This window comes from Nipponia nippon, unplaced genomic scaffold (assembly GCF_047370975.1).
Source record: "Nipponia nippon isolate SJK-2023a ecotype South Korea unplaced genomic scaffold, ASM4737097v1 scaffold_7, whole genome shotgun sequence".
Classification (NCBI taxonomy): domain Eukaryota; kingdom Metazoa; phylum Chordata; class Aves; order Pelecaniformes; family Threskiornithidae; genus Nipponia; species Nipponia nippon.
In genome coordinates this window covers 33,607,876-33,635,821 of record NW_028262391.1, presented here as the reverse complement: position 1 = coordinate 33,635,821, position 27,946 = coordinate 33,607,876, and the positions used below count along the sequence as shown (strand labels likewise).

The window sequence follows — 27,946 nt, the reverse complement described above, 5'->3', positions numbered from 1 at the left end:
TCAGGGCTTTATAAAACATTAGACTGATGTTCACCTGGGAAATCCTGTTATATTTGCAGAATTATCTACACCTTTTCTTACCTTGTCTAATGATATATATCAACTTTAAAAGGAAAAAAACATTGCAAATGGAAAGTCAAACAGTTTCAGGGTCACAAATGACCAGATGAAACCTTCTCAAAATGTTACTTTGCTACTGGACAAAACTTGCTTTGTCTGACCCACAGTTCCCATCTTCTTCCAGCTCCCTGGGCCAGTGCTTACACCCGCTCTGCATCCCTTGGAAGGAAGGAGCACCTCTCAGTCCTTGTGAAAGCAGGGGGAGGTCAGACATGGCTGTTGACCAAACTAATTTAGTCCTGGCAGGGGATTTTAAAAATTCCTTTTCTATCTATCTCATACGTTTTTTCACAGCTGCAGAGGACAACCCTTTGAGGAGAGATCCACTCAGTGGAGCAAGACCTCTCCGATTAGCTGTACAGGTCCATTCACAAGGAGCCAAGAACACGGCATTAGCATTCCACAGCTCTGTCATTTATTATCTCTTCGCTAGGCTTATAGCTATTCTTTTAATTGCTTTATTTTCCGCCCCCCTCCCCCCTCTCTAAATGAGCTCTTCTCTCCAGTGGCAAACACTAGAAAAGGTTGGAGTATGCATGTAGGATAATTAACAGAAGTGATATCTCTTCTCAGAAGCCCTTCACAGCTTCCTCAGACTGTCACTTTTGCTGGAGGATTGTGACAAATGGAGAACCAAAGACGATCGGGTTCTCCAGCCTGTACTGCATTCAGCAGCATGCCATCTCCTGTCTTTCGTGGTGGTTACATAGGGCTGGACTCAGAGGGGCAATGATGGGGGATGGATAGGAAAATGCAAACCTTCGGATGCTGAACAACATCCTGCCTGGAAACATGGAGCCACCTTCCTTCCTGACCCCTCAGCTGCTCAGATACCACAGCAAGCTGTATCATAAATCAGAGTGATTTGGGGTCGCTTTGGGGTGCAGGGATGTAGTGGGGTACAGTCAGGGCAGCTACCAACCGAGTGCTGTGTTCAACCCCAGAGCTAGGGGAGGCAGGCTCAGGGCCACCCCAGAAACAGGTAATGATGCTGATGAACTACTTTGCCTGTGCTAACTAGCCCTGCTGTGAAGTGGAGTGTGTCAGCCCAGAGAACGCTGTGCCAGCACAGCCATGCTGCTTCCAGTGGTGGATTCAGCTCGAGCATTTCAAGAGAGCTGCAATGCCAGTGCACATGGGGGTAGCTTTGTGTTGGGAGCTTTTGCAGGGAGATGGGGTGTACCTGGCCCTGTATGGGGTGTTTAAACAGCTGCAACCCCAAGCGTAGCTGCTGGTGGGAGCGATCTGCCGCCTGGCAAAACAAAGCTGGCTGAGGTCTGTCCAGCCCTGGGCAGTCATGGCTGGGACAGCTGCTCCTCAGGGCCTGGCTGCGAGTGCCGCTTACTGAAGGTTGATGGAAGCAGAGCAAACGAGGAGCGACAAGTCTATATTTCACTGGCTGTTAATTGCGCAGGAGAAGCTGTTAAGATCGTGTTAGCACTAATGAGAGATACAAGCAGGAGTGAGCTGTCTCCTGCAGTTGTGACTTTCTGGTTACGGGGTGTGTTTTGAGCTGGAGGCAGGTGTGCAGAGCATCGGTGCCAGTGCCGAGGCCTCTAAGGAGAGGAAGGGAGCACAGCAGCATGTGCTCCTCCTGCCTGGCCTCCCCAGTCCCCTTCCTCCTCTAACTCAGCTAGGAAAAATCCTCCCAGGTCTTGTCTGATTTCTACACTCTGCAAACATCATCAGGGTATTTGCAAGGCTCAAAACCTCTCAAGAATGGGCTGATCGCTTGCACAGATGAATTTTACTTCTCCATAACTTTGATTGCATTAATACTCAGAGATCAAAATTGTTTTACGTTAGACCCTGTGCAAACACATAAGAGTTGGTGCCCGTGGCTATGCGCCACAATGGTGAGCAGCATCCAAAGAGTGGGAAGAGATGGTGGCAAGGTGCTGCTAGTGTAGCTGATGGTCTGGACTGATGCTGTTCCCCACAAGAGAAGCCAAAGAAAGACGTCTCGGTAGCAGCCCTGCAGCTCTCTGGCTCAGTGGTACTCCGAGCTCGAAAACTCTTGTTTTGGCGTTGTATAAGAGCAATGTGGCATTCTGGAGGGGTCAGAGACAAAGGCAAAGGAGCTCAAAATCTATTCACAAGTGAACAGCAAGCAGTGAACAGCTTGATGTGTGCAAGCTAAAGCTACACCTTGTGGTCCAGCTGACAACTTGGGCAGAAATGGAGCTTCACATCATCACAAATGAACATGAGGTTCTCAACAACCTCTTTCCAGCACACAACCCTGCTCCAGACCTGGACACCTTCAGTACCTTCAATCATGCAGCAGCCTGCTGTCCTTCTGCTCCAGTAATTATTTTCCTCTGGTGGAAAAGGTCTGTTTTTACCACTTTGGCTACCATAGTTCCCCTGGGCATACCCTCTGAGATGCTTTGCCTTCCCACAACCTACATCAGGTGTGGTGTCCTTTGGTGCGAGGACACTCCATGTGGTAGAGTCCACTGTGGGCTTTAGCTCATGCTGCCCGTGCTTTTCTCCAGGCCTCTGCAGTCCAGTGCTCTCAAAGTTGAAGAGAAAATACTTCCAAATCTTGGGCAAGGAACAATGACGATTATGATTGAGTATTTTTCTCCTGTTTTTTTTCTCCCTCTCCCTAATCTTGGCTATTTGCATTGCAAACCTGATTCAGTGGAGTGCCGGATTCGTCTGGGAGCCGAAGCCCACGCTACGGAGATGGATGTGCCCATTGAAACCAACTTAATTTTTGAATATTGAATGTTCTCAATTAGCTCTCTGGGAAACAAACTGCGGATGGTATAATCAGCTGAGATTTTGATTAACTGATTCAAGAGACAGTTCTTGTCTCTTCTGAAAGGGACAAAATGATTGCACAAAAATTATATGTCTGGCTCTAATTTCTGGCTCTCAAGAGCGTGGGCATTTGGTGGATTTTGTTCTTTCTGTTTATGTGGAAGATGTTTTTTGAGCCCTAACTTATTCTTCTCTGTGCCGACATGTCACTTATGCTATACTCTGCTCCGCTTTTCATTTAAGTGAAGAAATACTTGGTGCCAAAGCTGGTGCTCAGCAGCTGTGTGCTGATGGAGCTACAAAACATCTCAGGCTCACCAAAGAAAATGGGCTTTTAAAAAAAATCACTCACTGTGAAGGTCATTGGAAAAAACACAAAGCTGGAAAAACTGCACAGAAACTTGTTTGAAGAAACTTTTGAGATGTTTTTCTATTTCTAATTGTATTTCCCAGGTGTTTTGCCAGGCAGCTTCTCGGCAGGGTCCCTGGAGGGAGCCCGTTTAATACTGGCAGCAGGGCAGATTGGAGCTGGGAGCAGCAGGCTGGTGTTTACTGCGAAGGGTGAGGAACAGGGAGCAAAATATCACACTGGAGGGGTTTCTAGCTGGGACCGGGGCTTGGTGGCTTATTTTTCAGACTGTGCAGGGCCACTGTGCATCAGAGGTTTTCTTTTCCAGGGAATGGAAAGATACCAAGGTCTTGCATTAAAACCATAAAAGTGACTAAGATATATAATTCTAATCAGCTGCTTGTGTTCAAGTCATGTAGGCATTCAAAGAGATTGTAGTGTTTTGGTTTGAGCTCCAGTCTTACCAATTTATCCATGTGTTTTTTCTGAATAAGTGTGCATAGGGCACCACAATCAAGAAGCAGTTGTGTCCAGCTGCTGCTTGGTAGGCAGAGCAAGCTGTCTGCCTTGGGACTGAATTTGGGGAGAGGTTTTTTAGATCATTTTTCAGTGGCAGGAGAAGAGAATACATGAGAAACAAAGATATTGGGAAAACACAGGCAACAGCATGCAGGGGCTGCCTCTTGTGTATCACATATCCCAACTATCGTTGGACCCAATGGGCACGTTTGTTGCTCTGATTTCTTTCTCTTCTACATACAACTTTGGTGATAATAAAGATACCTGCAAAACCTAAAAGGAGGAGGAAGCTGATTTAATTTTAATTCATGCTCTCAATGTCTTACCATTTGCTTCTGGCAATTAGCACATCATTCAGCTGAGCTCAGAACAATTAGTTTTTCCCTGTCTCTTCTGCAGTTCAATATTACAGGGATTACAAATAGAAATCAGGTTAGTCCAGGCTTCCGTATCAAGTAGAAATAGGCAAAATGTTAAGTGCTCATTCGTCAAAAAAGGTCATTTCTGACTGACTCATACTGTTGGCAGTTTGTGCAAAAAAGCCTGAGAGACCTTCTCCTCCCCAAAAAAGGAAGTATTTCATTGTTTCAATGGTTTGCTTTGAAAACTGAGCTAAAAGAAATAACGAGAGGTTAAAAACATGCGTAAGTGATTATTTTTTTATGGAAATGAGAGGGCCAAGAAGTGGAGGGAAATTTGTGAAAAAATGGCTGAAGTATAGCTTTGCTGCAAGCCACAGAGAGTTATCAGTGCCATTAACCTGTCCCTGTGAAGGTGAAAAATCATGGCATCCATTGGCTTTCTTGCCCAGGGAGGACCAGGTCACCTGCACCCCAGCAGGGCAAGGGCATTCAGTCAAACAGATGCCAATAGCTCTTCTCTGGGTAACTCAGCCCTGTAGAGTCCAGCACGGTACCACTCCGACATCCAGGCAGTGATTTCCAGTCCCTGTTATGCATAAATCTTTTCCACTTTTATAACTGGTTTGTCACCACATTCCCATGCCTGTCGTGTTCTTGTCCCTGTCACAGTGGGCACTGAGGAGCCACGTTGGCTTTGCAAGTTCCCTGCAGTGGTATTTGGTGGGGTGATGACCTGAGCCCCTCCAATCACTTCTTAGCATCATGACTCGGAGAAGAAGAGATGCTGCATAAATGCAACTGAGTGGTACCTGATTGCCTCCTCTCTTGTTTTCAGCATGTGGCACTGTAGGATTATACCTGTGTGCAGGGCATGCATGAAGCAGTCCTAGCTGAATGCTGATTAGGTTTTAACATGCTTGTGGATGTTGTTGGCTTTTAACAAAGCAGCTGGGAACACACATTGAACTGGCCAGACTGCAAAAACACTTGTGGGTTCAAAGGCGGAGCAGTGGACGGGAGCCCATCTGGACAACTTTCTGTTTCTTTGTTTTTTAAAGCACTTTATTGAGCACTCCACTACAGGAGGGCTATGTCATGATTTTGTAAATGAGTATCATAAGTTGAAACCATTCTTTTCCTTCCTGTTTTTATTTTCATATTTTCCTGCAAACAGGGGATCCCTATTACACAAAACCAAAACAGTTGCTGTAACTATCCCAGTAACAGAGCTGACATTACAGAGCAGTCCAAATGCATCACAAACAGCTGGTATTTAAAAGTCTATCTTGAGGCTAATCACTTTGAACAAGACTGACAGCAAAATTGATGCGTTGTTAACTCAGACGCAATTGCTGTACTTACTGTTCATGAAACACATACGCAAGATGAAGGGCTTGGTTGAAGTGGGCTGTGATACAGGACGCAGGCTGAAGATATTAGCTCTGCATGGGGCCAGGGTGCCAGAATTCAATAATCAATTATCTCAGTGCAGCGTGATGGAAATATCTCAAAAATTCACACTGTGTTTCCAAAGTGGAGCTGGTGGAAATACCCTGAGAGCAAAGGGGTCGCCTGTGCTGCCTCTGTGCTGGCTGTGGCATGTACAGTCTGTCCTTCCAAGGTTTATAGTCCCAGTTTTGCCTGGCACTGTCTGGGGATAAATTAAGCGAGCGCTGATATAACCCAGTGTATATACACACTGGACCCAAGTGTGTGTATAATAACCAGCAACTTAATAAATTTGGAAGTGCCATCCCTTCTAGCAGCTAAGTTACTTGTAGGCTGAAATTAAACCTGCCTTCTCTTTTCTTTGGTGTACTTGTGGGCAGAGTGATATTTTCAAGATCGAGTCATCCATTCCCCCCCCCCCCCAAAAAAAAAAAAAATTGAGGGTTTAGATGCAATTTATTAGGGATTTGGCACACGCAGAGACTTGGAAATGTTTAGTACTGTACTAAATGTCTGTTTTATTTAAGATGATGACTGTGCTTAGAAACCAACTGTTGGATTAAGCTTAGTAAATCAGTGTGCTGCATTGATACATTTTTCAGGATATCAATTGCACTGTAAACAGGCATTTTATTGTGTTGTCATCTTGTTCGGAGTTTTTAGGAGCTTTTTGAGAGATTTTTCTTTTGTAAATGAGTGGTTAGAGGCTCTGGCCACCTCCGACAAAGCAGAGAGAGAAGACGATTATTTTTAATAGACTGTGAAATGGTTTTACAAGGTACAAAGAGAGATGCAGGAGGAGCATGTCTTAATCACCCAACCTTTTCTTCCACGGGCAGAAAGAACCCCACCAATTTTTGCTCTTCACATGCAGATCCTGGGTGGCTTGATAGGATACGGAGGGGGAAAAAAAAAATAAATCCCCCTGCCCACAACTGAGTTGCAGAAGGCTGTGGTGCCCCCAACCCTGCCGTGCCTCTGCAAGGTGGCTGTGGGTGCTTTGCGGAGGGCAGGCAGGGAGAGTAACAGTGGGACATCTCTGACTTGGGCTTCTCCTGCACTCCATGGAGTTTGGGGATATGGATTCATGATTAGCACTTTGCAGAAAATTACACCTTTATGCTGTGTTTTTGATGTTAATTTATAGAAGCAATAGGGCAGGAAGGGCAGAGCCTCACTGATGCTGAGCCTGGCTCATCGGCGGTACCCAGACCCTGGCTCCAGAGCCGTGCGACAAAGCAAGACGGGCTAGCACCAACTGACAGCCTGAAATGCCATATTGCAGTTGCTGATGAATGAACAAACAAATGTCTGGTACTCTGCAGGTGCCAGTTTATTGCCCCGCCTTTTTTCAAAGTGACATTTATTTCTCTTTTAACTAGCGAGAACTTAGAGCATGTTTTCCAACACCATCCAGAACATTTGTTTCGTTTTTATTCATATTCAATCTCTTGCCTTGGTGCCCTTGATGATTAGAGCTGGGTGTTTTGTTCTGTCAAATACTTCACCACATAGAAAATGTTATTTTGGTTGTCTTGAAACCACTGATGAAATAAAGCATCTGGTCTGCATCAGAGATAGTTTGCAGCTTGGTACTTTGTGGGGATGTGGGAGAGGCAATTGGGGTCTTCACCGTGCTATTTCTGACCCGTACCTGCAGCTGCAGGTAGGAAATCAGGTTGCACGGAGGCTTGCACGGGCAGGCTGGCGTTAGGTAGGACCCAGCGCTTCATAGACGTCCGTGACTGCAGAATAAATCGGTATGCCAAGGGAGTGAGGCGCTGAACTGGCCTTAAAGTACAGCAGCAGGTGGGAGTCTTTAAAAATGAGAAATAAGCAAATACCATGTTATGTTGTCATGGTCTATATCTTTATGGTAGATATTGATTCCCTGAAAGGAAACGAAAACTCTGAGAGCCATGCTGCTGAAGGAGCGTATTACAAACGAGGGGAGATTAATCCTCCCCACCCTGACAAAGTGCCCATGTTGGTTTTATCAGCTGCACGAGCAAAAGGAGGAATATTGCTGATAGCAGGTGTTAGCACCAAACCTAGCCCCAGCGTACGTCTATGGGCCTTGTGCTCATCATACCTTGCGCCCTGCGCACAGCCCACAGCCATGGGAAGCGGAACCGGGCCAGTGGGATCACTTGCGGGACCCTCTGTGAAAGCGTGAGCCATCATTGCAGAACATTTTTCCCCTTTCCAAACCCAGAAAAATCCACACCAAACACCTTTCCTTGAGGACAGTGGAGTGTGAAACCATGGCCGAGGTAAGGGGCTCTGCCGGGAGAGGTGATCCCTTCAGCTGTTGCGTCCGTACCTTGGCTTTGATGGTTTTGGACTTCAGAGATTCTGTTTAACAAGTTTACTAGCCTCTTCACATCATTTTTACAAGGTTTATTACTGCTACAAGGAAAATGCAATTGCATTGCAGGTCATTGGCTAGAGAAGACATCTTCCCATCACATCCCTAATTACTGCTCACGCTGAGTGCCATGGCAACTGCCTTTCTGCAACACGCTGCCAGGCAGGACATCTGCACTTGGGTATCGCAGGCTTTTTGGAGCAGGTCCAGGCTTTTTCGGACCTGTTGCTCCCTAAAGTGTGCTGCTCACCTGTGGGATTCAGCATGGTGACAAATGAATTAGGAGTTAGTATTCAGTGCTAACCATCCTTTTTTTTTTTCCCCTTTTCCTTTGCAATCAGAGCTGGAATAGCCTGCATAATGCAGATACCTTACTGCGGAGGTGTGAAAGCTGCTCCAAGCTGAACTCAGCATCTTCTGGCATGGTGGGAAGGATGACAGTGAGCAGGTCTGCTTGTAAACCCTGCACCCTGGGCTGTGGGGTGGCCGTAAGGCGATGTGGCACTTTGCTGAGGGTGTGACTGTCCCGGGGAGAGCCACCAGCCATCCTCATGGGTCTGCCCAGGGGCTTCCACATCGGGGAGGAGGAGAGGAAGGGCACGAAGGTCTTTTGCTGATCTTCCCCATCATGCTAGAAGGTCACCTAAAGGAGACACTTTGGTGCTGCTGAACCCACAGATGTGGATATCTGAGATGCTTTTTGTCTGGTTTGGGCAGCGAGAGCCCTACCTGCCAGTGCTCAGCAGGGAACCAGGACCTTGCAGTTTCTCTCTGTGTTTCTGCAGGTAGAGCAGGTCTGTCCTGGCCTCTCTGTGTGACACTGCAGCAACTTCACAGGGACTTCTTGTGTAGGGAGGGAACAGCCTTGAAATAGGATGAGTAAAGGAGTATGTTTTATCCTGAGCCTGCCAGATTTACTGTGCTTGTTTGTATTGAAGGCCAGTTCAGTTTACCTTGAAAATTCAGTGTTTTCCAGATTACTGACTTGTAAGGAGGACTCTGCTGTCCCAGTGCTCTGGAGCGAAGCGCACTGTGCAGCGCACACAGCTTTGGGCGCTAGAATTTCCAATGAATGTAGGCTTATGGTTTGAAAACTGCATCTGGGCAGTGTCTGTATTAATGAGAATACAGATGGCTTATCAAGACAAGGAGCCACAGAGAAAGCCATATGAAAACATTAATATTAAAATATTAATATTCAGTGGGTCTGAATACAGGCTTGCTGTGCAGGCCCACTGCTGCTCACCTTCTGTCTTGCTGAGCGGCATTGGCCACGGTGGCCATGTGATATGCAAAAGAAGCGAGACCATCCCTGTCTTGGTCATCATCTGCCTAAATCCAGAGGAAGGCTGTGCAAGGACCAGGAAGGAGCTGCACCCTGGGTTTAGGTGGGTGAAACATCCTTGGGGACACCGGACTTCAGCCTTCAAACTGGTGAACAAAAATCCTGCCAATAGCAACGGCAAGTGGGAGGAAAGAGATTGTCTCCCAGAGTACCTAGAATCTGTTACAATCCCAAATCATGCACCATAGGTGATGAGGCTCTTTGTAATACAAAATCTATATGTGAAAACTTCATACAAAATCCTCCTTTTGCTTCTCTCTGTTTCTGGGCAATTCTGTGTCGTCTTCTCTGTGGTACTAGTGCTTTGGAGAAAAACGTGGTTCACTGCTGGGCTTTCAGATCCCCTTACTGTGCTCCCCAGGTGCTCGATGATGGAGCACGTGCCAAGGGAAGAATAAAGTTACTAGTTTTGCTTTGGAGAAGGCAGCATTTCTCTCCTTTTCAGGAGCCCTCGTGGGAGCTGTTCCCCGTAGGTGTTTTAATGTAAATCATCCCAGTTATGTGGCGATCCATATGGACTCTGCAAAACTGCGCCTGTTTCATATAATATGGATTTTGGAGGAAAGCTCTGTCTGGAGTGAATGGTGAAGTCTGTATCAGCTCCTGCAAATGGGCTCTCTTCCATCCGCTCTGGGCATTTAAATAGGTGGTACTCCCTGCACTGCTGGAAAAAGCAGAGCTGAATGAAAAATACCTGCTGGGTTGTTTAAGACTTGTTGCTTACTCTATTGGTTGAACTGAATCATGTGCAGGGCAGGTATTCCCGTGCCAGTATATGCATCTTTGAATTATTCCTGCTGAAGCACACTGCAAAAGACATTTTAAATTTATTTCATGCAGGAAGCAGGGACATTTGGCAGGAGATGAAGACCATCCTTTAAAGTAAAAGTCAGGTGGGCACCAGAGCCCTGACTACCAGCTTGCCATGACTAAAGAAATTAAGGCCAAAACTGACATACTTGTTTGCCTATGTCATTTGAAGCTGCAGCTGGCTGGATGCACTTCTGGTCATGGCCAGCCTTGGCATGTTGTTTATAATGTTTCATTGCATGTAGCACCTCAGATTTTAGAAGTCCTTTTTTACTTCATACCATAAAAATGGGGCTTTTTAAAGCGAGTGGGCAGGTGAAGGAGGTACTAGGGTAGGTCTTGGGAAGGATTTAGCAGGGTTCTCCAGCAAGTACAACGATCGGCTTGGAAAGTTGCTTAGTTCTTTAGAATTAAAGTTATTCAGCTCCTGGCTGGCATCCAGTATTTGGTATTTCTCTTGCTCTGCCTGGAATAATTTCTCTCACTCTGCAGTTTGTGTAAAAATGTTTCTTTGGGTTCAGAAACTAATGATCAAGAGTGACCATCTGTGACCTCTTAGTAGGCATCTGGATGTACATTTTCCACTTCTGAGGTGTTGAGATAATGCAGTGCTGTTGCTGCTGGGACTAAAAGGCGTTATCATCAGATAGAATAATACTTTTCAGCTGCACATGTTGTTTTTTAGGCTTTCCTAAATGAAAATGAGTTTTGCAGGTGGCTAATGCTAGAGGATAATTTGTTCCCATGTTCGTTTGAAGCCTTATAACAAACCCAAAGCCGTGAATTGAAGATGGATATAAAAGTAGAACGTGATTTCAGAAAAACCTCTATTTTCTGTGCTAGTGAAGCAACTAAGCCATGTGGCTGCTGATGCAAATCTTTCATCTGCCGTAAAAGGGTTATTATGTTCAGCTGAAGCCAATCAGGTGTTGAGTGGCATTTGAGCAGCACATCCAGGCAGCTATTTGCATGAGAAATACGCTGTGAAGATGAGACTTTGATGTATTTGCAACTTCTGAATTTCCATTATGTTTTTGATTGTGCTGCCCCGTTGGGAGAGCCTGGGACATATTCCCTTGGCTGAGCTGGAAACTTAGAAGGGAATTTCATGCTCCGCTCCTCCACCTTTTCCATTCTGAGATAACTTTCCTGCTCCTCTCTATAATTGAAGAGAAGCCTGGAGAGAAATGCATGAACAGCAGCAAGTCAGAGGCCATCAGCCTTGCCTTAGGGAGTCAGGGAGGTGTTGGGAAAGAGAGGGAGAGATGCTGGATGGTAGACTCATGGCAGTTTTGGTTGGAGGGGACCTCTGCAGGGCTCTAGTCCTTAGTAGTGGGACTGTCACCAACACTGGACCAGGACAACCCTGGCTTTGCCCTACTGAGTCCTGAAGACCTCCTAGGTCTCAAAAATGGCAATGTGTTTCAAGAAAGGCAGGTAGAGAGGGAAAAAATACCTTAGAAGTGCTTTGAGCCGGTGGAAAAGCAGCAGAAAGTCAGTATAGGGACAACTCTGATAAAAGCCCATCTACTGGATAATATGCAATCAGGGACATGGTGAGGCAAAGAGGTGACTTCCTAGGGATCCTCATTAGCTCAGGCTCTCATCAAGCTTCTTGCTCACATTTTAAGGTAGGGGTTTTGGGGGAGGAATGTATTTATCTCTGGAGTACGCAGGAGGCACAGCGATTACTCTGGGCAGCCTCCTCCTCTTGCTGGTCATGCGGCAATAATTACTTTCTGGGCAAATTCACTTAATTAAGCCCACTGAGGAGATGCTCTCACAGCACGGTTGTTGCTCTTTAAACTCCCACATACGAAGGAGGAGTACCATGCTTTGAGGACTTTTCTTTTTCTTTTAAATAGCTGGATGCGAACCAGTAGGGAAAACTATTTCCCTATTGCCAGTATGTTTATCTGGTCAAATTATCCCAGTGTATTTAAATGGAGGTGGGCGGTGAGCAATAAAGAGTCCTTTTTGTGGCCAAATTAATTTATGACTTGTACTCTTGATTTTTCAGAAGATGCTCTATGTTGAAAGCTGAGCTCTCATGTTTGGCTCATATTCTGTCAAAGAAATTAGGTCCCAAGCGGCAAACGGAGGATCTCTAAATTATATCTTTGCCTTGGAAAGTAATCTCAAAGGTGCACATCCCCAGCAAGACTGGGGATGCAAGGTTGTGCTGCTCCACGTTACAGCTTCATTGGTTGGAAAAGAGAGAAAAAGGCCTGAAACCAAAAAGACTTGGATTTGCTTGATTTTTTTCTACTTTGAAAGAAAGACTTTTGTTTTGGAAAGAGATCAGATAGATGTGGCCTCTACTATGCAGAAAAAAATTATATAACACAGAAGTCTTCAATGATTTCTTCATTTAAAACTTCACTTGGACATTATTATATTCTGCTTAGTTAGCTGGGTTATGGCTTCAATAAATTCTTTAATTAGTCATACTATTAATGTAAGAATGCTTAAAATTAAAAGCTAACTCACAGCCAAGTGTTCTGGTAGCTGAAAGATTTTTTTTTTTTTTCCTGAAAAAATTAGAACAACTTGTTGCAATTTTTCTTTTTAGTTTATTGTGCCTTACAGGAATGTTGAATATTTGGCAGCTGAAAAAAAAATTAGTAACTAGTGCTCACCTAAAATGTTTTCACGTCAAAGGTCTTCGTGATATGTGACTGCTCCAAAACTATCTTTTGAAGGGCAGTGCTGGGATGAAGCGTTGGAGATGACAAGGGTATTGGTGGGGAGCTGCCATCTCTCATTTCACAAGGCTTGAAACCCAGATCATTAATATTTGCATCATAAAAAAATCCTACTGACGTAACCTGTGGGGTGGTTAGCTACTAAAGCATTAAACTACCAGAGCAGCTTGTAAATTGTTTTGTAGCTGGGTATTGCACATCCCTTGTGTTGCATGTTCAGCTATGCAGCACCCACGTTGGGCAGCAAAACCCCCTGTAACACCGATGGGGACATGGCTTCATGTCAGTGATGTTCCCGATGGGCACACTCCTGCAGGATGGAAACATCCTAGGAAATGCCATGGGTTGTGCTCAAATACCCGTTGATTTCTCCTTACAAATTTTCATCTGAATATTATCATATTTCTTATTAAGTCAGCTTATGACTTCAGTAATTTCTTTAATTAGGCTTATTCTTAATGCAAAATGGCTTAAAATTAAAAGCAGCTTCTCTGCCAAGTTAACATTCAAGCACAATTAAGTTAAATAATATGATGGCAGGATGTGAGGAAATAAAAGACCATTTTTGGCAGCAGCAGAACAATTATTACAATGCAAAACCACATGGAATACAATAATAGATTTTTTTTCTCAGTAACATGTCCAAACTGCAAACCCATAACCACTTCAGTAGGTGTTTATAAACACTAACTGGCTTCTGAAAAATATTATTTAAGCACTTTGTGGGTGATGCTGATGTAAAAACTACTCCTGTGCATGTGCCTGAGAGTATCAGTTGACTTCCCAGGCTCTGTGCTGGCGAGAGCTTTGATGAAAGACCAACCATGGTCCTCGGGCAGGCATGGGGCTGTTCCAGTGCTGGAAATGCATCTTCTAGCTTTCTTCCCCTACCTGAATTTTCTCTGAGGCTCTGTGTTAGCAATCACATGCTGCCGAAGCGCTGTGGACTATTCAGTCAGGAGCTGACTCTTTGGGGTAGTGTTTTGGATCTGCGTATTCAGTGGATTTGGGCATGAGAACATCAAGTCAGGGAAATTGAGCTTGCAGCATCCCTGGAGGGGTTGGTAGGATTCAGTGAAGTAATTCCAGGGTTTGAGAAAGATGATAATTCTCCGAGGGAATTAAGATAAAGTAGTGCGAAAGCTCACTTTGCAGAGAGATGCATGTGCCGCCCGCACCTCCGGCTGAAGCTTGTGCCAGCGCGCTTGCTGCCAGCAGCTGCCACGCGGTTGTATCCTGCACCGTGAAGGTGTCTGAGACGAGAGATGATTTTTTTATACCATGACAGACATCAGTTACCCAAAAGGGTGTGTGATTCAGTAACATGTGCTTTTACAGCATGAGACAGGTCAGGTGGAACCTTTCCGGCAGCCAGTATCTCCCGCGATGAAGATGTTCGTGTTTGCCTTCAGCACCCGGCAGGTCCCACAGCTCAGGAGTGGGGGTGAAGGGGTCCCCAGTAACATCACCTGGGGCTCTGCTTTTGGGGAGAACCAGGGCACAGGTGGTACAGTGAATTTGGGGAATTTCCTCCCCAGGTATCACCAGTGCAGACATGTGTTTCTGCTTAGCTGTAGTGCACCTGGCTAACATGCTGAAGGGATGAAATGCATCTAGTGAGAGGCCAGCAGGGTCCCTGAGCTGCAGGAACTTGTGTCTTCTCAGGTAGAGCCTAAATAGAAAGAAAAAATCTCCTATATTAGTCTCTCTGCTAAAGCAGAAGCTCTCTTGACAATGCTATTTGAGTGGGAAATGCAGCCTGTGCCCCGTCCCACTGCCATGCCAAGCCCAGTGAGGCTGCTCTGCTCACATGGGGTCTGAGCCTGCTGCGGAAGATAGCAAAAGATTTCAGCAGAGATGAGATTTTCCTGGGTACTTCAGCTCGCTGCAAAGGCACTGTGCTTTGTGTCGTGAATCCTTGATGATAGGGTTCATGCGTGGCCTTGTTAGTGAAGAGCAATCCCAAATTAATGCTTTCCTGCCACTCATCATCCCTTCAGAAGGGTATCTCATCACAAAAGAGGGTCAGCAGCAAGTGAAAGCTTCAGGTCATGGAGACAGGGAAGAGCCCAGGTCCTGCGGGCTGGGAGCAGACCTGTTGGTCAGGGCATGGTCAGGAGGATTTTCGGGTCCGTGGCAGGGCTGCGGGAGGATGCTGCTAATGAAAGCAGCATTGAAAATACCTCTTTCCCTAATCCACTTATGTTGACAGGTCAGACAGGGCAGTGATGAGTTTAGTTAAAGAAATAGCTTTCCAGGACATAAATGGATTGATAAAATATAATTCTATTAAGAGATCATTCTAGTGCTTGAATGGCACTAATAATTGTGTGGGACTCTGAGGCACAAAGAGATTAGCAGCAATCTTTATTTCCCTAGCAGGTTGTCTGTTGAGATGTCGTTACATAAACTAAACGTTCATGTATTAAGAAGTAATTGTGTAATTTTGTCCGGAGGGAGTCCTGGGGAGGAACTGTGCACAGCCTCATGGATGCTTCGCAGGGGCAGAGTCGGGAAAATTGATCCACCTAGAAAAGTAAATTTTGCCAGTTTTTATTCGGAGCAAATGGGGATAAACACACTCCTGTGCCGCCTTGGGTGCCTCAGCAGGGTGTTGCCAGGGTGGATATTTGGGAGGAAGGCAGAGGTGCTGCTGTGCCAAGTCCCCCATAGGCACAGACCCACCCTTGGGGAGATGCAGAAGTCCCCATTTCCCCCTCGGAATATCCAAAATAATGTGTGAACCTGTCCCAACTGCGCAGATGCTGAAGATGCAGAGGTGTGTGGGTGCCCTGAGTGGCACCAACCATTGCCTTCTCCTTAGAGAGCCACTGGTGGCTGGGGGATGTTGGGGCGGGGGTGACATTACAGGTGGGTATCTGGGGTTAAGCCTGCAGAAATCCTAACTGTGCCTTTGTCTGTTCTTTACATTAAAATTGTCTTTCTCTCTCTTTTTTTCCTGCTTCCTCCTCTGCCTCGTCCTCTCCCTCTTCCAGTAATGTGGACACCAAGGAGCTGTGCGGTGAGTGCGGTCCCTCTCTTGGAGCAAAAGCAATTGTTACGTGCATGTGTGTTTTCAAAGGATGCATGAAACCCGTTACAAAGCTGGCGATGCCGTGGTGGCTGCGGAGCTGGGGGGTCACAGCACTTCTGCTGCTTCGTCCTTTATTCCACAGGAAAATTGGCAAAACTTTTCTTCATTTCCTTGCAACACAAATGGGGTCAGAGCTGAGTGGAGCACCTGGCTCCTATTCAATAACAAGCCAGAGTTTAATTTCTGGCAATGTCATGGCTTCCAGCTCCGCTCTGAAGTTCAATAAACCAGTATCCCTCTGCAATAACCATAATGTGTTTCTCCTTAGGCAAACCTTCGTGTTTCTCCTTAGGCAAACCTTCGTGTTTCCCAGCAGGCTGCCTAAGGTGTACACCACCTCTGCTGCACCTCCCACAGCTTGCAAAAATTAAAGGCTGAAAAGAAAATCTCTGATAATGTTTTGTCCCACACCTTGACCAGAAAGGGAGTATTTCCTGCTGGGATTTCTGAAGGGCTTTGCCTCAATGGGAGGTGACTCGTGCATGGGTCTCCTGTATTTTTCCATGGACACTTGGTTTTGGGAAATGTCTCCTGTGCCCCAGCTTTTTGGGAGGAGATGGGGAGACGGAGGTGTGTGGCCTCACAGAGGGCTCATCCATCTCTTCTCCTCCTCTCCCATGCCAGGATGCAGAACATAAAGCCACCTCCGCAGGTCTTCATCACTTTGCCTTCAGAAGTCTGGCTGAGAGTGGGTTGTGCAGCCAGAAGGGCGCTTGTCGGGGTGGTTACTCGTTATTCCTGATACTTTTAACACCTCTCTGTCCATCTCAGCCTGCAGGTCTGCCTGCACCAGGACATTGCCTAGGGTTTCTCTCCTCCTGGTGTAGTTAACACCTGCCCACACCCTGCCTTTCTCACCACAGCACCCAGCAGGATTTTGACCATTCAAGCCTGCAGCAAAGGCAGCAACCTTTCAGCTGGTTATCCCCACCTGTTGTTGCTTTGGTATGCAAGAAATGAAGCCTTTCATAAAATCCTTTTGGTCTGCTGATGGGCTTGTTCCCATCACTCCTTTCTCATTGCATTAGGTCTACTTGCCAGCTGACCCAAGAAACCAAAACCCCACAGCTTGTACCATCAACTTTGCCAGGAAATACAGGGGTAGTATTTTCCCACCCTGCTTTCTCCATCAGCCTGATAAAATCAGAAAATCACATAGCTGTCACCCAGTGTGATCCCACCTCGCTGCCTCTCCCAGGGGAGAAGCTGCCAGGAGAGGAGTGAGATAAACCCATCACCTCCTGCGGAAAGCCGGAGGAAAGATTGATCAGCACAAGATCCTGCCTAGATCCTTTATCTGCTGAATACCTGCCCTTGCCTGCGATTTCTTATTTGCTTGCTACTCTTCTAAGTATTAGTTTAAACATAAAACCTCATTTTGGCAAAATGGAAGCTGTGGTCTCTCTCTTGAAAGGGATTGTGTGTTGTAAGACATTGAGAGCATCTTAAAAGGGATTTCTTGAGCCCTGCAGTTTATATGAGAAATTTGATATGGCTTAGTCCATATCAGGTAGCATCTTATAAAGTTCTGGGTTTTTTTCCTGCCAACGAATGCAACGATCACCAGCACCTAGACTGACTTAAACATGGTTGTGTAGCTTCTTACCCCCAGAGGAGCTCCCAGTCATAGCTGGGAGCACTTAATACACCCAGAAAATGTGAGTACAGCTACCAAATTGTACCTGCCACTTTTCAGTTTAAATGAAACGCAGACATTGCATGCAATGGTACAAGCTGTCCAGCGAACTGAGGTGTACTCTACAACCAGGAGATGCACATCAACCCATTGCAGACCACCAGGGCGGTGGGTGACAACTTTGCAGGGGAGAGGTGGGGAGGGGGCACCCACCTCCTCCCACACCAGCCCCGGGTTGCAGTGATGCTGAGCATTGATCCCATTGCTCTCTGCAGATGTGTAGGAGCCATGAGCAAGAACCATGTAGGATAGGAAGAGCTGATCTTGGATGTTCACATGAATAAATAAGGCTAAGCCAGTGGAACTGAATACTTTGGTTAAGTCAATGCCGTTTCTCCTCCCAGATGCTCCTTGGATGGTCTTGAGGGCTGTGCTCTGCCCACAGCAGCTCCTTTCTCCTGATATGTATGGGTCCAGCTTTTTATTTCAGGACTTACAAAAAGTCTGTACCTTTAAGATCTGCTCAGTTTTTCTTTCCCAAGTAAAGTAACAAGAATAAAACAAATAAACATGCTGCAGTGAGAATAAGCTGTTTGGCTTATCGTGGAACAGCAAAGGGCTGCTGTCAATCATGCTGTTACATTCTGGTTTCTGCCAAAATCTTCTTCCCCTTGGATATGTTCTTGGGCTGTAAATAGCAACAGGCACTTCTAATTCAGCCAAGAGAACCTAATTAGCGGGATTGTTTCCTGGAGTTTATGTCTTGTTGCATTCTGCAGAGATGTCACCTCAGTGTGAAGCTTCATGTCTTAGTGCTAAGAAACAACGCCGGTGGCTTTTAAGGAACAGCTTTTAGCTGTAGTCTGTGTCAATCACCCAGAAACCGGGTAACTTCATATCTATGCTGTAAACTCACTGCACACCACACCGCCACGCTTCACTTCTCACTGTTTCCATTGTGAACAGTGAATTTCAGGACTCCATAGCTCATGCACGAAACCGCACCGGGGCTCATATGTGTCATGGAGCCATCAGCCGCGTGGGGACACACCAATTTTGGCTGTATTTTGCATCAGTGAAGAGTGGCTGGGATTGTGTCTGGCCACTGCCAGAGCTGCAGTGCAGCCTGGCACGCATCACCCCTCCTGCAGGAGGGATGAGGATGGCACGGAGAAAGTGTGGACTCCCTCTCCATGGAGAACGTGCTTTTGGGCCCAACTTGCAGCTCTATTCTCTTCCTTTTGAGGCATATTTTGCTCTCAGAAGCCTGTGCAACCTGTGATTGTGGGCTGAGGTACAAATGTGATGGGAATGTAGGGAAAGATGTAAGGCCAGTCTCAGCTTATATAAATTGGGGTCAACCTGGCAGGTATTTGGATGCTTTGAGTGGTAAAGACTGTCACGGGAATGGAAAAGGAATTTCTTTTGAGACTTCGCCCTCCATGTTGGCAGTAGGAGGGAGAGAGCCAAGATATGGTCAAATGCAGAAATGGACATGGAAAAAAAGCACCTGCTAAATTATTTTTGGTGGGAGCTACAGTGCCTTATATCTCTTTTTTACAATGGTCCCAAACTTCACGGGAATTGCACCACCTCCCATTCCTGCAGGACAAGCTGTGACTTTGGCTGAGGATAGAGAATATAAAAATATACCTGAAACCACCCTCTCAGGTTTTTCTTTCCACCAATAAATAGACCTTGCTGTGCCACGTAGCCTTGAAGCCTTAAGTTGCATCAACAGTTCCCATCATGTCCCTCTTGGTTTTCCCAGACTATTTTGCTGACCATATGGGAGACTATGAAGACGTCTTGGCCTCACTGGAGATGCTGAACCTCTCCATCCTGAAGGCAATGGACTACACCAAACGGGTGAGTCCTCCTTACTGCACCTTGTGCTCCATGGGCTCGCAGCAAACGGTGCAAATGTTACGTTAACAGAGCATCTATAATCTGAAGGTCTTCATCCTATGCAGCAGTGTTGTCTCCTCGTGCCGTTGCATTTGTGCGGTAAGTGGATCATTGCAGCAACATGACAACAGTGGATTTCTTTTTGTGTTAACAGCAGATGAATCTTGAAAATCTTGGCCATCTGTGAACCAAGGTGCCAGTGTCATGTGCAGCAGATGGTGGCATGGAGGCTTTGTGGCAGAGCACCCTCTCAGCACCCTTCCTAAGTCTGACAGGCGGTCTTGGCTGTGCCGTGGCTTACCCTCTGCATTGCCTGAAGCATGAACGTGCTCCAGTTGTCTTCAGACAACATGGCCCATGGGTCTCTTGGGTGGGATTTTGAATGCATGCGTTCTTGTTAGTGTCATTGGGAGTGCTTTTGGAACCTTTATATTATAGACCTGCCGTTAAATACAGCTTCCATGTTGGAAGGCATCCTGAGCTCCAGAAATACGGTCGCTCATGTGTGCACCTGCTGTGTTAGAAACTAGAGGGCTGTGTGTTTGAAGGGCTACGGGGGAGTCATGCAAGCACCAAAACTGAGACATAATGTCCTATTTTATATGTGCAGAGTACCCCTAGCTTCTTAAAAAATCCACCATGTACCTTAATGGTACTGACTACACAGTGGCACTGATCAAGAAGCGTATTGAAGTTTATTTACGAATACCTGGAAAATCTGAGCTGATGTAACAAATAAACATCCCCACTGAGAGGTGCATCGTTCATTTGGTGTCCTACCAGGAGAAGTGTTTATAGAGCTCTTGTTCCTTTGAAACCATTTTCCTGTCTTTTCCATACCACTTAATAAAGTAACCGTGCTGTATCGGTGATATTTATTACCTCAGGATAATCAATTCTTCTCCCACTTCTACCTTCAACTGTATTTACATCATTCTTTTGTGCCACAACAAGAGAAAAGTAGTCTTCCTCTTCATTGGTGAGCAGTAATGTGCTGCACTGAGGACCAAGCCAAGGAGGGAGGTTTTGCTTTTTCCAAGCACCTGTAAGGACTTCCCAGTTCAACTCCAGCCCTCCTCTGAGTAATCCAAATTGAAATCTCCCTTCCATTTATCTTTGAAGCTAAAGGAGAAACTCAAATTACTCCACATTAAAGATGTGGTAATGATAAGAAGTTTTAGGAGTTAGAATGGGAAACAGCAAATTTCTCTCCCCCCTGATTGCTGAGTAGAGCCTGATTTCCTTGCTTGATTGAAATCCATCCTTTTTAATGTTTGTGAGGAGGGCAGCATGGAAAATGAAGCCACATATTTCACATGTTAATGTCTTGCCATAATAAACTAAAGGCAAAAGCCTTTGGCCAGGCACTGATCTGTTTGAAGTGTTTGTGATTTTTTTATCAACATTATGAGAGGGTAAAAATAGTCAGGACAACAGTAATAGTTCATTTTTTCTGATTAAGTTGCTGAGTCTGTTCATGCCTCATTATTAGCAAATTTTCTGGCAGTCAGATATGCCATGTATTTTAAATACATGTTAACGTGCTAATAGATATCTCAGTAATTCACTCCAACTTGCTATTCATGATGCCTTCCACCATTGCTTTTCAAATGTGAGGTTAATACATATGACTAATTCCTCTTAGTATTTTGCAAGAGGAAGATGGCTTATTCACTGTTTATAAATTAGGCGTCTGAGCATGTGGGTATTACCTTGCATAAGAAATCTGCAGCAGAAGCAGGATGGTTATTCATAATGCCAATCCACTGCCTTCACAAGAAGAGCATCTTTCTTCCTCCTTGATTCAGCAACTTGTGGCAGGATTCACCTGCCTTAATTGCAATGGGTAAAGGTTATTTACCTAAACCTGAGCTGGTCACGTCCATCATGATCTTGTGGAGGGAACCGGGGAGATCCAGAGCACTGGAGATCCATCTTCCTCCTGTGACTCTGAAGGACAACAGCACTCTTCATCTCAAATGCAGTCACTTCCCTTCTAGATGGCTAAAGCCAGATGAGGGAGTGCTGCCCCAGCATCCCCTCATCACCCCCATTTTATCAGCCCATGGGGTGTGTTGCTCTTTGCTGCCTGGCAGACTTTTGGCAAGCGAGCAAGCAGAGCAAGACTCCTTCACAGAGAGGAGCTGGCAAAGAAGTATTTAATGAAAAACATCGCTCCCTGCTGTGATTTTGTGAACTAAGTGGTACAAGCCTCATCAATGAATTATTCAAAAGCAGGCGCTTTGTTCAAGTAAAGAACTGAAGGGAAAAAAAAAAACAAAGAAAAAAAAACAAAAAAAACCCAGAAAATAAGCTGTTTGGGTGGCAGAGAAACTCATCTCCAGTGTTCAGATAGGACAGACTTCCAGGCAGCATCAGAAGCTTTTCCCAAGTGCAAACCATTAGTGCTTTTTTTTTGAGATGTGAGATTTTGTCACTATATGTTTTCCCTAAAAAAAAAAAAAGTATTTGTTTACTAGACTTTCTGGTTTTAGTGTCAGGATTGCCAAAACAGAGTGTCAGAAGAAGGCTTCTTACAATCCGAACCAACAAAATAATCTGGCTGAGGTCTTCTCACCAGGTTCCAGCCCATGCGTTTTCCCATACCCCAGTGTGGAGGATGTCACAGGGGTGCTGTATTTCCTCCAGGGCTGGGACCACACCTACAGGATAGGGCTTCAGACACAGGGAGGAGATCCACCCCAGGATTGCAAAAGCCAGTGTGAGCTCCCACTTGTCTGATGGGTCCTCCCCATAAAGGTCTCCTTCTGCTCCATCTCCTCCACGTGTGATGCTGTAACCAAGGGCCCCGTGTTGATGTCAGGATGTTTAGGAGATACATACATATAAATATATTTTTAGAAACACTGGACCAGGAAAAAGACTGCCAAAGCAGCAGGTTTTGGTAGGAGCCAAGTGTGATTTTGTGCTCCCTGATGCTTGAGCCTGTTGCTGTCTCTGCAGCTTTTCACCAAGGCTGGGTCCTGCAAAGGGTTTGGTGCTGATGTTGAGCACTGTGACTTTTGAGCAAACTGCTTTGCTTGTGAGATGCTCCTGCTTCTCCGTATTAAAATGAGCATTTAATCAGCTGGAGAAAACTATTGGTCATTTGAGAGTGTTCCTTATTACCTCCCTCTCTCCTCTGTTAAAAGAAGTATTCAGTGCAAACGATAAATGAAGCCTAACCTTCTTCTGTGTTGGCTTTCTGATGAGAGGTGCCTGCTGACGAAAGGGGCTGGATAGCTGTGGTATTTAATTGCTGTTTATATGTCGCACCGTAAAAGACAACTGATTATTTCTTGCTCATAAAAAGAGAAAGCAGCAATTATCTCATGCTGGAGGAGCTCATAAAGTATCAGCAGTAATTAGATTCAGTAGTGGAAGGTCTCATACAGCAAAACAAAATCTGTCATTGTGATTATTTTCTAATACGGTGATGTCCGTGCTGTGTTGGAATGACTACCAGTGACAATGGGAAATGAAAAGTTAAATTAGAGAGAAAGGAAATGAACTTTCAGGATCTAAAAAAAGCTGACGGCAGGAGATGTTCTTATATAATTCTCATTTACTGTTTTATAGTGCAGTTGGCAAATATCAAAACCAATGTGACTGGGAAGGACATGGTTTGTGTGTCTGGTGTCGAAGGGTGTATGGGGTACAGTGGGAGCTGGGGGACCGGAGCCAGGTGGATGCTGGCCGTCCTGTTCGGTTACTGACCCCCCTGCCTCGGGCTGCCTGCTGTGGGACGGTGCCCACCCGATGCTTCCACCATCCCTGCCAGCCTCGAGGGGTGCTGGGGACAGGGTGAGCGGGGGATAGTGCCTGCGGAGCCGGAGGGATGGCGCGGGGGTGGTGGTTACCACTGAACAACACCCTCACCCAGACACCCTGGGAAATGTGCTTTAGCTTGTCAAAAAAAGCACATTTTGTGTTTTTTAGAACCCGAGAGGCTCAATTAGCCCCGTTCCTGCCAGGTACAGCTTCCACCATCTGCCACTCCTGCTCCCCACTTTTGCCAAATAGGCATTTTGCAGCACTGAGCATGGAAACAATAGCAAGACTGACCTTTAGCAGTGAGGCAAACTTGAAAAGCAAGCTGCAAAGGAGTCCCAAAAATGCTGAGTGAGGAACGCCCTCAAGGACGAAGCAGCTTAGATTTAAAGTCAAATTGTTCCTTCCTGGAGATGATCCTGTTGGGCACCAGACGGGTCAAAGAAGCGCTGGTGACCATCCTTGGGGCATGCCCTGTCCCAGCTGGAAGGGGAGTGCTTGGAAAGCAAAATTGCCCAAAATCGAAGCTGAAATTGCAACAACTCCCCATGCACATACTGGAATGAAATGGAGGTGATCTCTATGGTGCTCATGGTGTGGGGAAAGGCTGCGCAGGTCTGATTCAGCAAGGGCCAGGAGCAGGATAAGCAGAGCAGGGGAGGGGAGTGCTGACAAATTAGGGGGGATTCGGAGACTGGCTTCAGGGAGGAGTGAGGGGCAGCAGGAGGGATTTATGGAGGAGGCCTGAGGACCTGTGGGTGGCCCTGGACCACCCTCTGCTTGGTGTTCAGCATCACCTTCGGTCCTGGAGGGGAGCAAAAGGAGACATGAAAGATGGTGTTTTACTCCTTGCTTGCTTGCTGCCTGCTCCACTGCCAGTCTATCACCTGCCAAAATCCTTTTTATCTCATTTAATGGACCTGGAGTGGAAATATGACCAAGTGGTGACACATCACACACCCCCTGAGAGTCTTCTCGTGTCAGGGTGCCAAATACCACACATGTGTCTTATGGACAAGCACGGTACCCAAACCAGCTGCAAACACATTTTCCTCCAAGAATCATTATTTAGATGAGAGAATATGTAAATCATAAAGAGAAAACAGTGTGTACTGACCTTCAGTACCAGCTGCTGATGCTCCAGCAGCGCTAGGGAGCTCAGAGGTATATAGATACGTGTGAATAGGTTTGCATATGTTATTTGTAAGTTAAATTGTTCCTGCTGCAATTCACCCTTCTTGTCTCTGCCTTATGACACATTGTCGCAGTGAATAAGGGATGCCAGGCTCCTGGGGCTTGGTGGAAGCTGCTGCAGCAGACCTCCTCTCTCTGCTGCTGGTGCTGGCGTGGCCATGGGTCTCCCCCAGCTTCCAGCCACCAGCAGCACACTGCAAAGGAGCGCTTGTTTGAGCAGCTCAGTTACAGCCCCAGAGCAAGCACCATCTGCCACCAGTCTTGGATGCTAAAAATGATGGATGGGCTTTTTTTGTTTTATAGCACAGTCCAGAACAGCAATATAGAGTGCTCTCATTTGCATTCTTACCTGCCAAAATTAAGCTTGCCAAATATGATATTGCTCTTTTTTGAATGATGACACCTCGAGATAAAATAGTTAGTAGAAATAATCCTTAAAAACAACCTTTTCCTCCCACCCTCCAGCTAATCCTTTATCTTGTCCTTTCATTTTACTTGAGCAGGTTTTCTCCTGCTCCGCTGAACAAACTTGGTGTTCATACCAAGGATGTCTGAGGCTCCCGGAGCAGTGCTTTGCTGCAGCAGGAGGCTGGCCCATGGCAGGGTGTAACAGCAACACGGTGGTAGCAGCTCTGGGTAGTGCCCAGCCCAAACAGTGTGAGCTGCTTGGGGCTTCCCATAGACATCATGATCTGGCCCCGACTCGACTCGCACCAAGCTGTGGTGGTTACACAAGCATCAGCTGAGGTCTCCTGGTCTGGGTTTGAAGCCCATGGGGTACCACTGCAGCACAGCACATCTGTTGCTTCATCTTTTCTCCTGGGCAAATTTGTACCCTACCACACATCAGGCTCTCCTTCAGAGAAGCGCTTCTCTGGCTTCCTTGCTGACGAACACGGGAACAGCTTATCTCCTGGTACTTCGTACCTGGCTGAACACCAGGAGATCCTGCACACACCTTGTCATCATCTTCTCCCTTGGAAGTGTTTGGCTCTTCTTTAGGGGTCAGGATGTTTGCTCGAATGGCCAGTTTGCGTTTTCTGGGGGGCTCAAAGCATTGTCCATCCTCATCTTTGCAGCACAGAGATCTGCCCTGACAGAGGATTATTAGCTGGGTTTTTTCCCCTTTCTTGGATGGGTGATTTTATGATGAAACGCCAGCTTTGAAACACTCCTATAATGCAATTAAAGATGTGTTTGTGGTGAACGGTTTTGGCTGAAAAAAGAAAGGAGGCGATGGGGCAGTGAATTGGTGAAGGCTGAGTCATCTTTCCATATATTTTGAATGATACATTTCTGAACACTTTCAGTATCAATTTCTATAGCAAAAAAAATTATGTGGATTTCTGGAAAAGTTATGGAACTGTATAGTTCAAGAATAATCTAAAAGGAAACAAGGCATATTTGTTTAGCTTCTTAGAAACTATTTCTGCAACCCTTCTCTGAAATTAGTTTAAGAAAATATTGCACCGCAAATTAAAGCCAAAAGTGCTACTCCAGTTCTGCAAGAACCGAATTTTCCCCAACTTTTCTGTTCAGACTCCAGACCAGAAAGCCAATTCTCTGTGCAATGCCATCCAGAGCGATTTTCTTGCCAGCCCCGCAGGGCTGTGCGTGAGATCCAGCCAGGGTGCCAGACTGCCGGGGAGCACAGCAGGGCTGGCAGGGAGATGAATCTTAAGAAGGTCTCTCTTGGAGCTTATTTTTAGACAAAGATGTTTATTCACTGCTCTTCTGCTTGTCTGTCACTGCAAAATTCATGTCCCTCCTCTCACTCTGAGAAGGAAGAGCAGCTTCTCTGGAGGTGCTGCTCGTGCTGCCCTGGCACCAGCTCTCATGGACCTCCTGTAGGACATGGTTTTCCTCCTCCTCCCCCCTCCCGTTTTAGGGCTATTGGTCCTGGGATTAGATAAATTGTATGGTGAAAGGAATAAATCCACCAGACATCAGTGCTGCTCAGCCAAATAGCTCGAGAGCAGCTTTGAAGGAGCCACCAAAAGGAAAGGCAGGGACCAAGTCAATGCATAACCAGCTGGCACAACCAGGCTGAGCCTTCAGCAGCTTGACCATCCCACGTCATTACATCTGCAGGGTCTTTTGAGTAGGTCCTGTTTAGAAAACAAAATCTGTACTTTCCTTGGAAAACTGAAATAAAATATGTATTAATTTACTGTCTTGTGGATACTAAATACAGCTAATTAGGAACGTGTGTGAAGGGAAAGGCTAATTATAGCCAGGGTGTTCAGAAGTAGGAGGCCACACTTTGTTTCCAAGTCTGTTCTTTGCCTGCTAAGTAAGTGGACAGGGTGCAAAAGTGCCATATGCCTCTTGATCCATAGGTGACCTCAGGGGTTGTGCTGTACAGTGCATGCATGGGCCAACAGTTACCTGCCCTTCACATCCACATGACTGCAATGAGAAATGATGGGATTATACTGCAGCAGGGAGATTTTCTAATAATGAGAAGAAGGAAGTCCTGTGATAAATTGTTTGGGAAGGGTCCATGGCAGGAGACCTTCAGGACCAGACAAGGCAAACGTGAGCTGAGAAGGGTCCAACACTGAGATTTATAAAAGGAGGATTTTATAGCAAAAGACTTTTAAAACCCATGTGATGTCGCTGTAATTTTTTTTATCTGAACAGGTGTCTCATTCGGTTTTTTAGAGTGGTTTCGGGAAGGCTGAGGGTCTTTCATATGTTAATGCTTTCATTTATCAACTATTTAAGTGTCTATTCTCTTCATGTTTCTTCTACTGATTATGTGCCAGGCAATCAGTTTTGGGTCTCCGCTTTTGAAGGGATTTAAGAGTCGGGGGGAGGGAAAGGAGCGAGAGGCAGGTCTGAGTGTTATTCTAATTATAAGAAAATATCTCTTGGAAGAAAACAGGCAATTATGAGCAACGAATTTTAATCAGTCACTCAGAGGTTACAGAGCAACACATGCCTGGTTTTTCAAGGGGTGAGTGGGTGGAAGATAACCTCTCCGTCATCCCGGGATGAAGTTTGACAGAGGTGTTTCATGGCATGGCAATGGGTTTGTTGTTGGGTTAGCTTTTTTAACTGGAGGAAAAGTGTGGGTGAAACAGAATTGGCTTTGGTTTCCGTTTGAAAAGCCTCCTCGGTTCGGTGCCATCACTCTGTGGGTGTGTGCTTTGGTGGTGGTTGGATTTAATAAAAACTGGAGAAGTCGTCAGTGTCTCCAGGCTTGGTAAATGTCAGCCAATTTGGCCAGTCTCACTGAAAACCAGCACTGGAAAGCCTCGTTGGTCAGGCTGCAATGCTGCAAGGCAAAGGGAAGGTGCGGGGTTGTCACGGAGGGGGTCTCCAAGTCTGTGGGTGGCACAGAATCATTTATATTTTACATCCTGTAGTCATAACGAGCTAAATAGTGACCTTTAAAAATGCCAGCAAAGAAGCTTTGAGATGTTCAACAACACTGAAAATCTCCTTTTTCAGTCATTTGATACCCACAGGAACACAGCCATAAGAGCCCAGTTTTAGGCATCAGTTTGCAATGCCCATTGAGGGATGCTCAATGCTGCTGTTG

The 27,946-nt window shown here is 46.0% G+C and overlaps 1 protein-coding gene across 1 annotated transcript in view; it reads left to right on the top strand.

The window, feature by feature from the left end:
• NECAB2 (N-terminal EF-hand calcium binding protein 2) overlaps nucleotides 1–27,946 on the top strand; it is an 85,264-nt gene that overhangs the window by 45,716 nt on the left and 11,602 nt on the right. Inside the window, exons 4-5 of the mRNA XM_087739451.1 lie at nucleotides 15,793–15,818; nucleotides 19,298–19,395. Coding sequence (XP_087595577.1) covers nucleotides 15,793–15,818; nucleotides 19,298–19,395 — 124 coding nt within the window. The remainder of the gene's footprint in view (nucleotides 1–15,792; nucleotides 15,819–19,297; nucleotides 19,396–27,946) is intronic.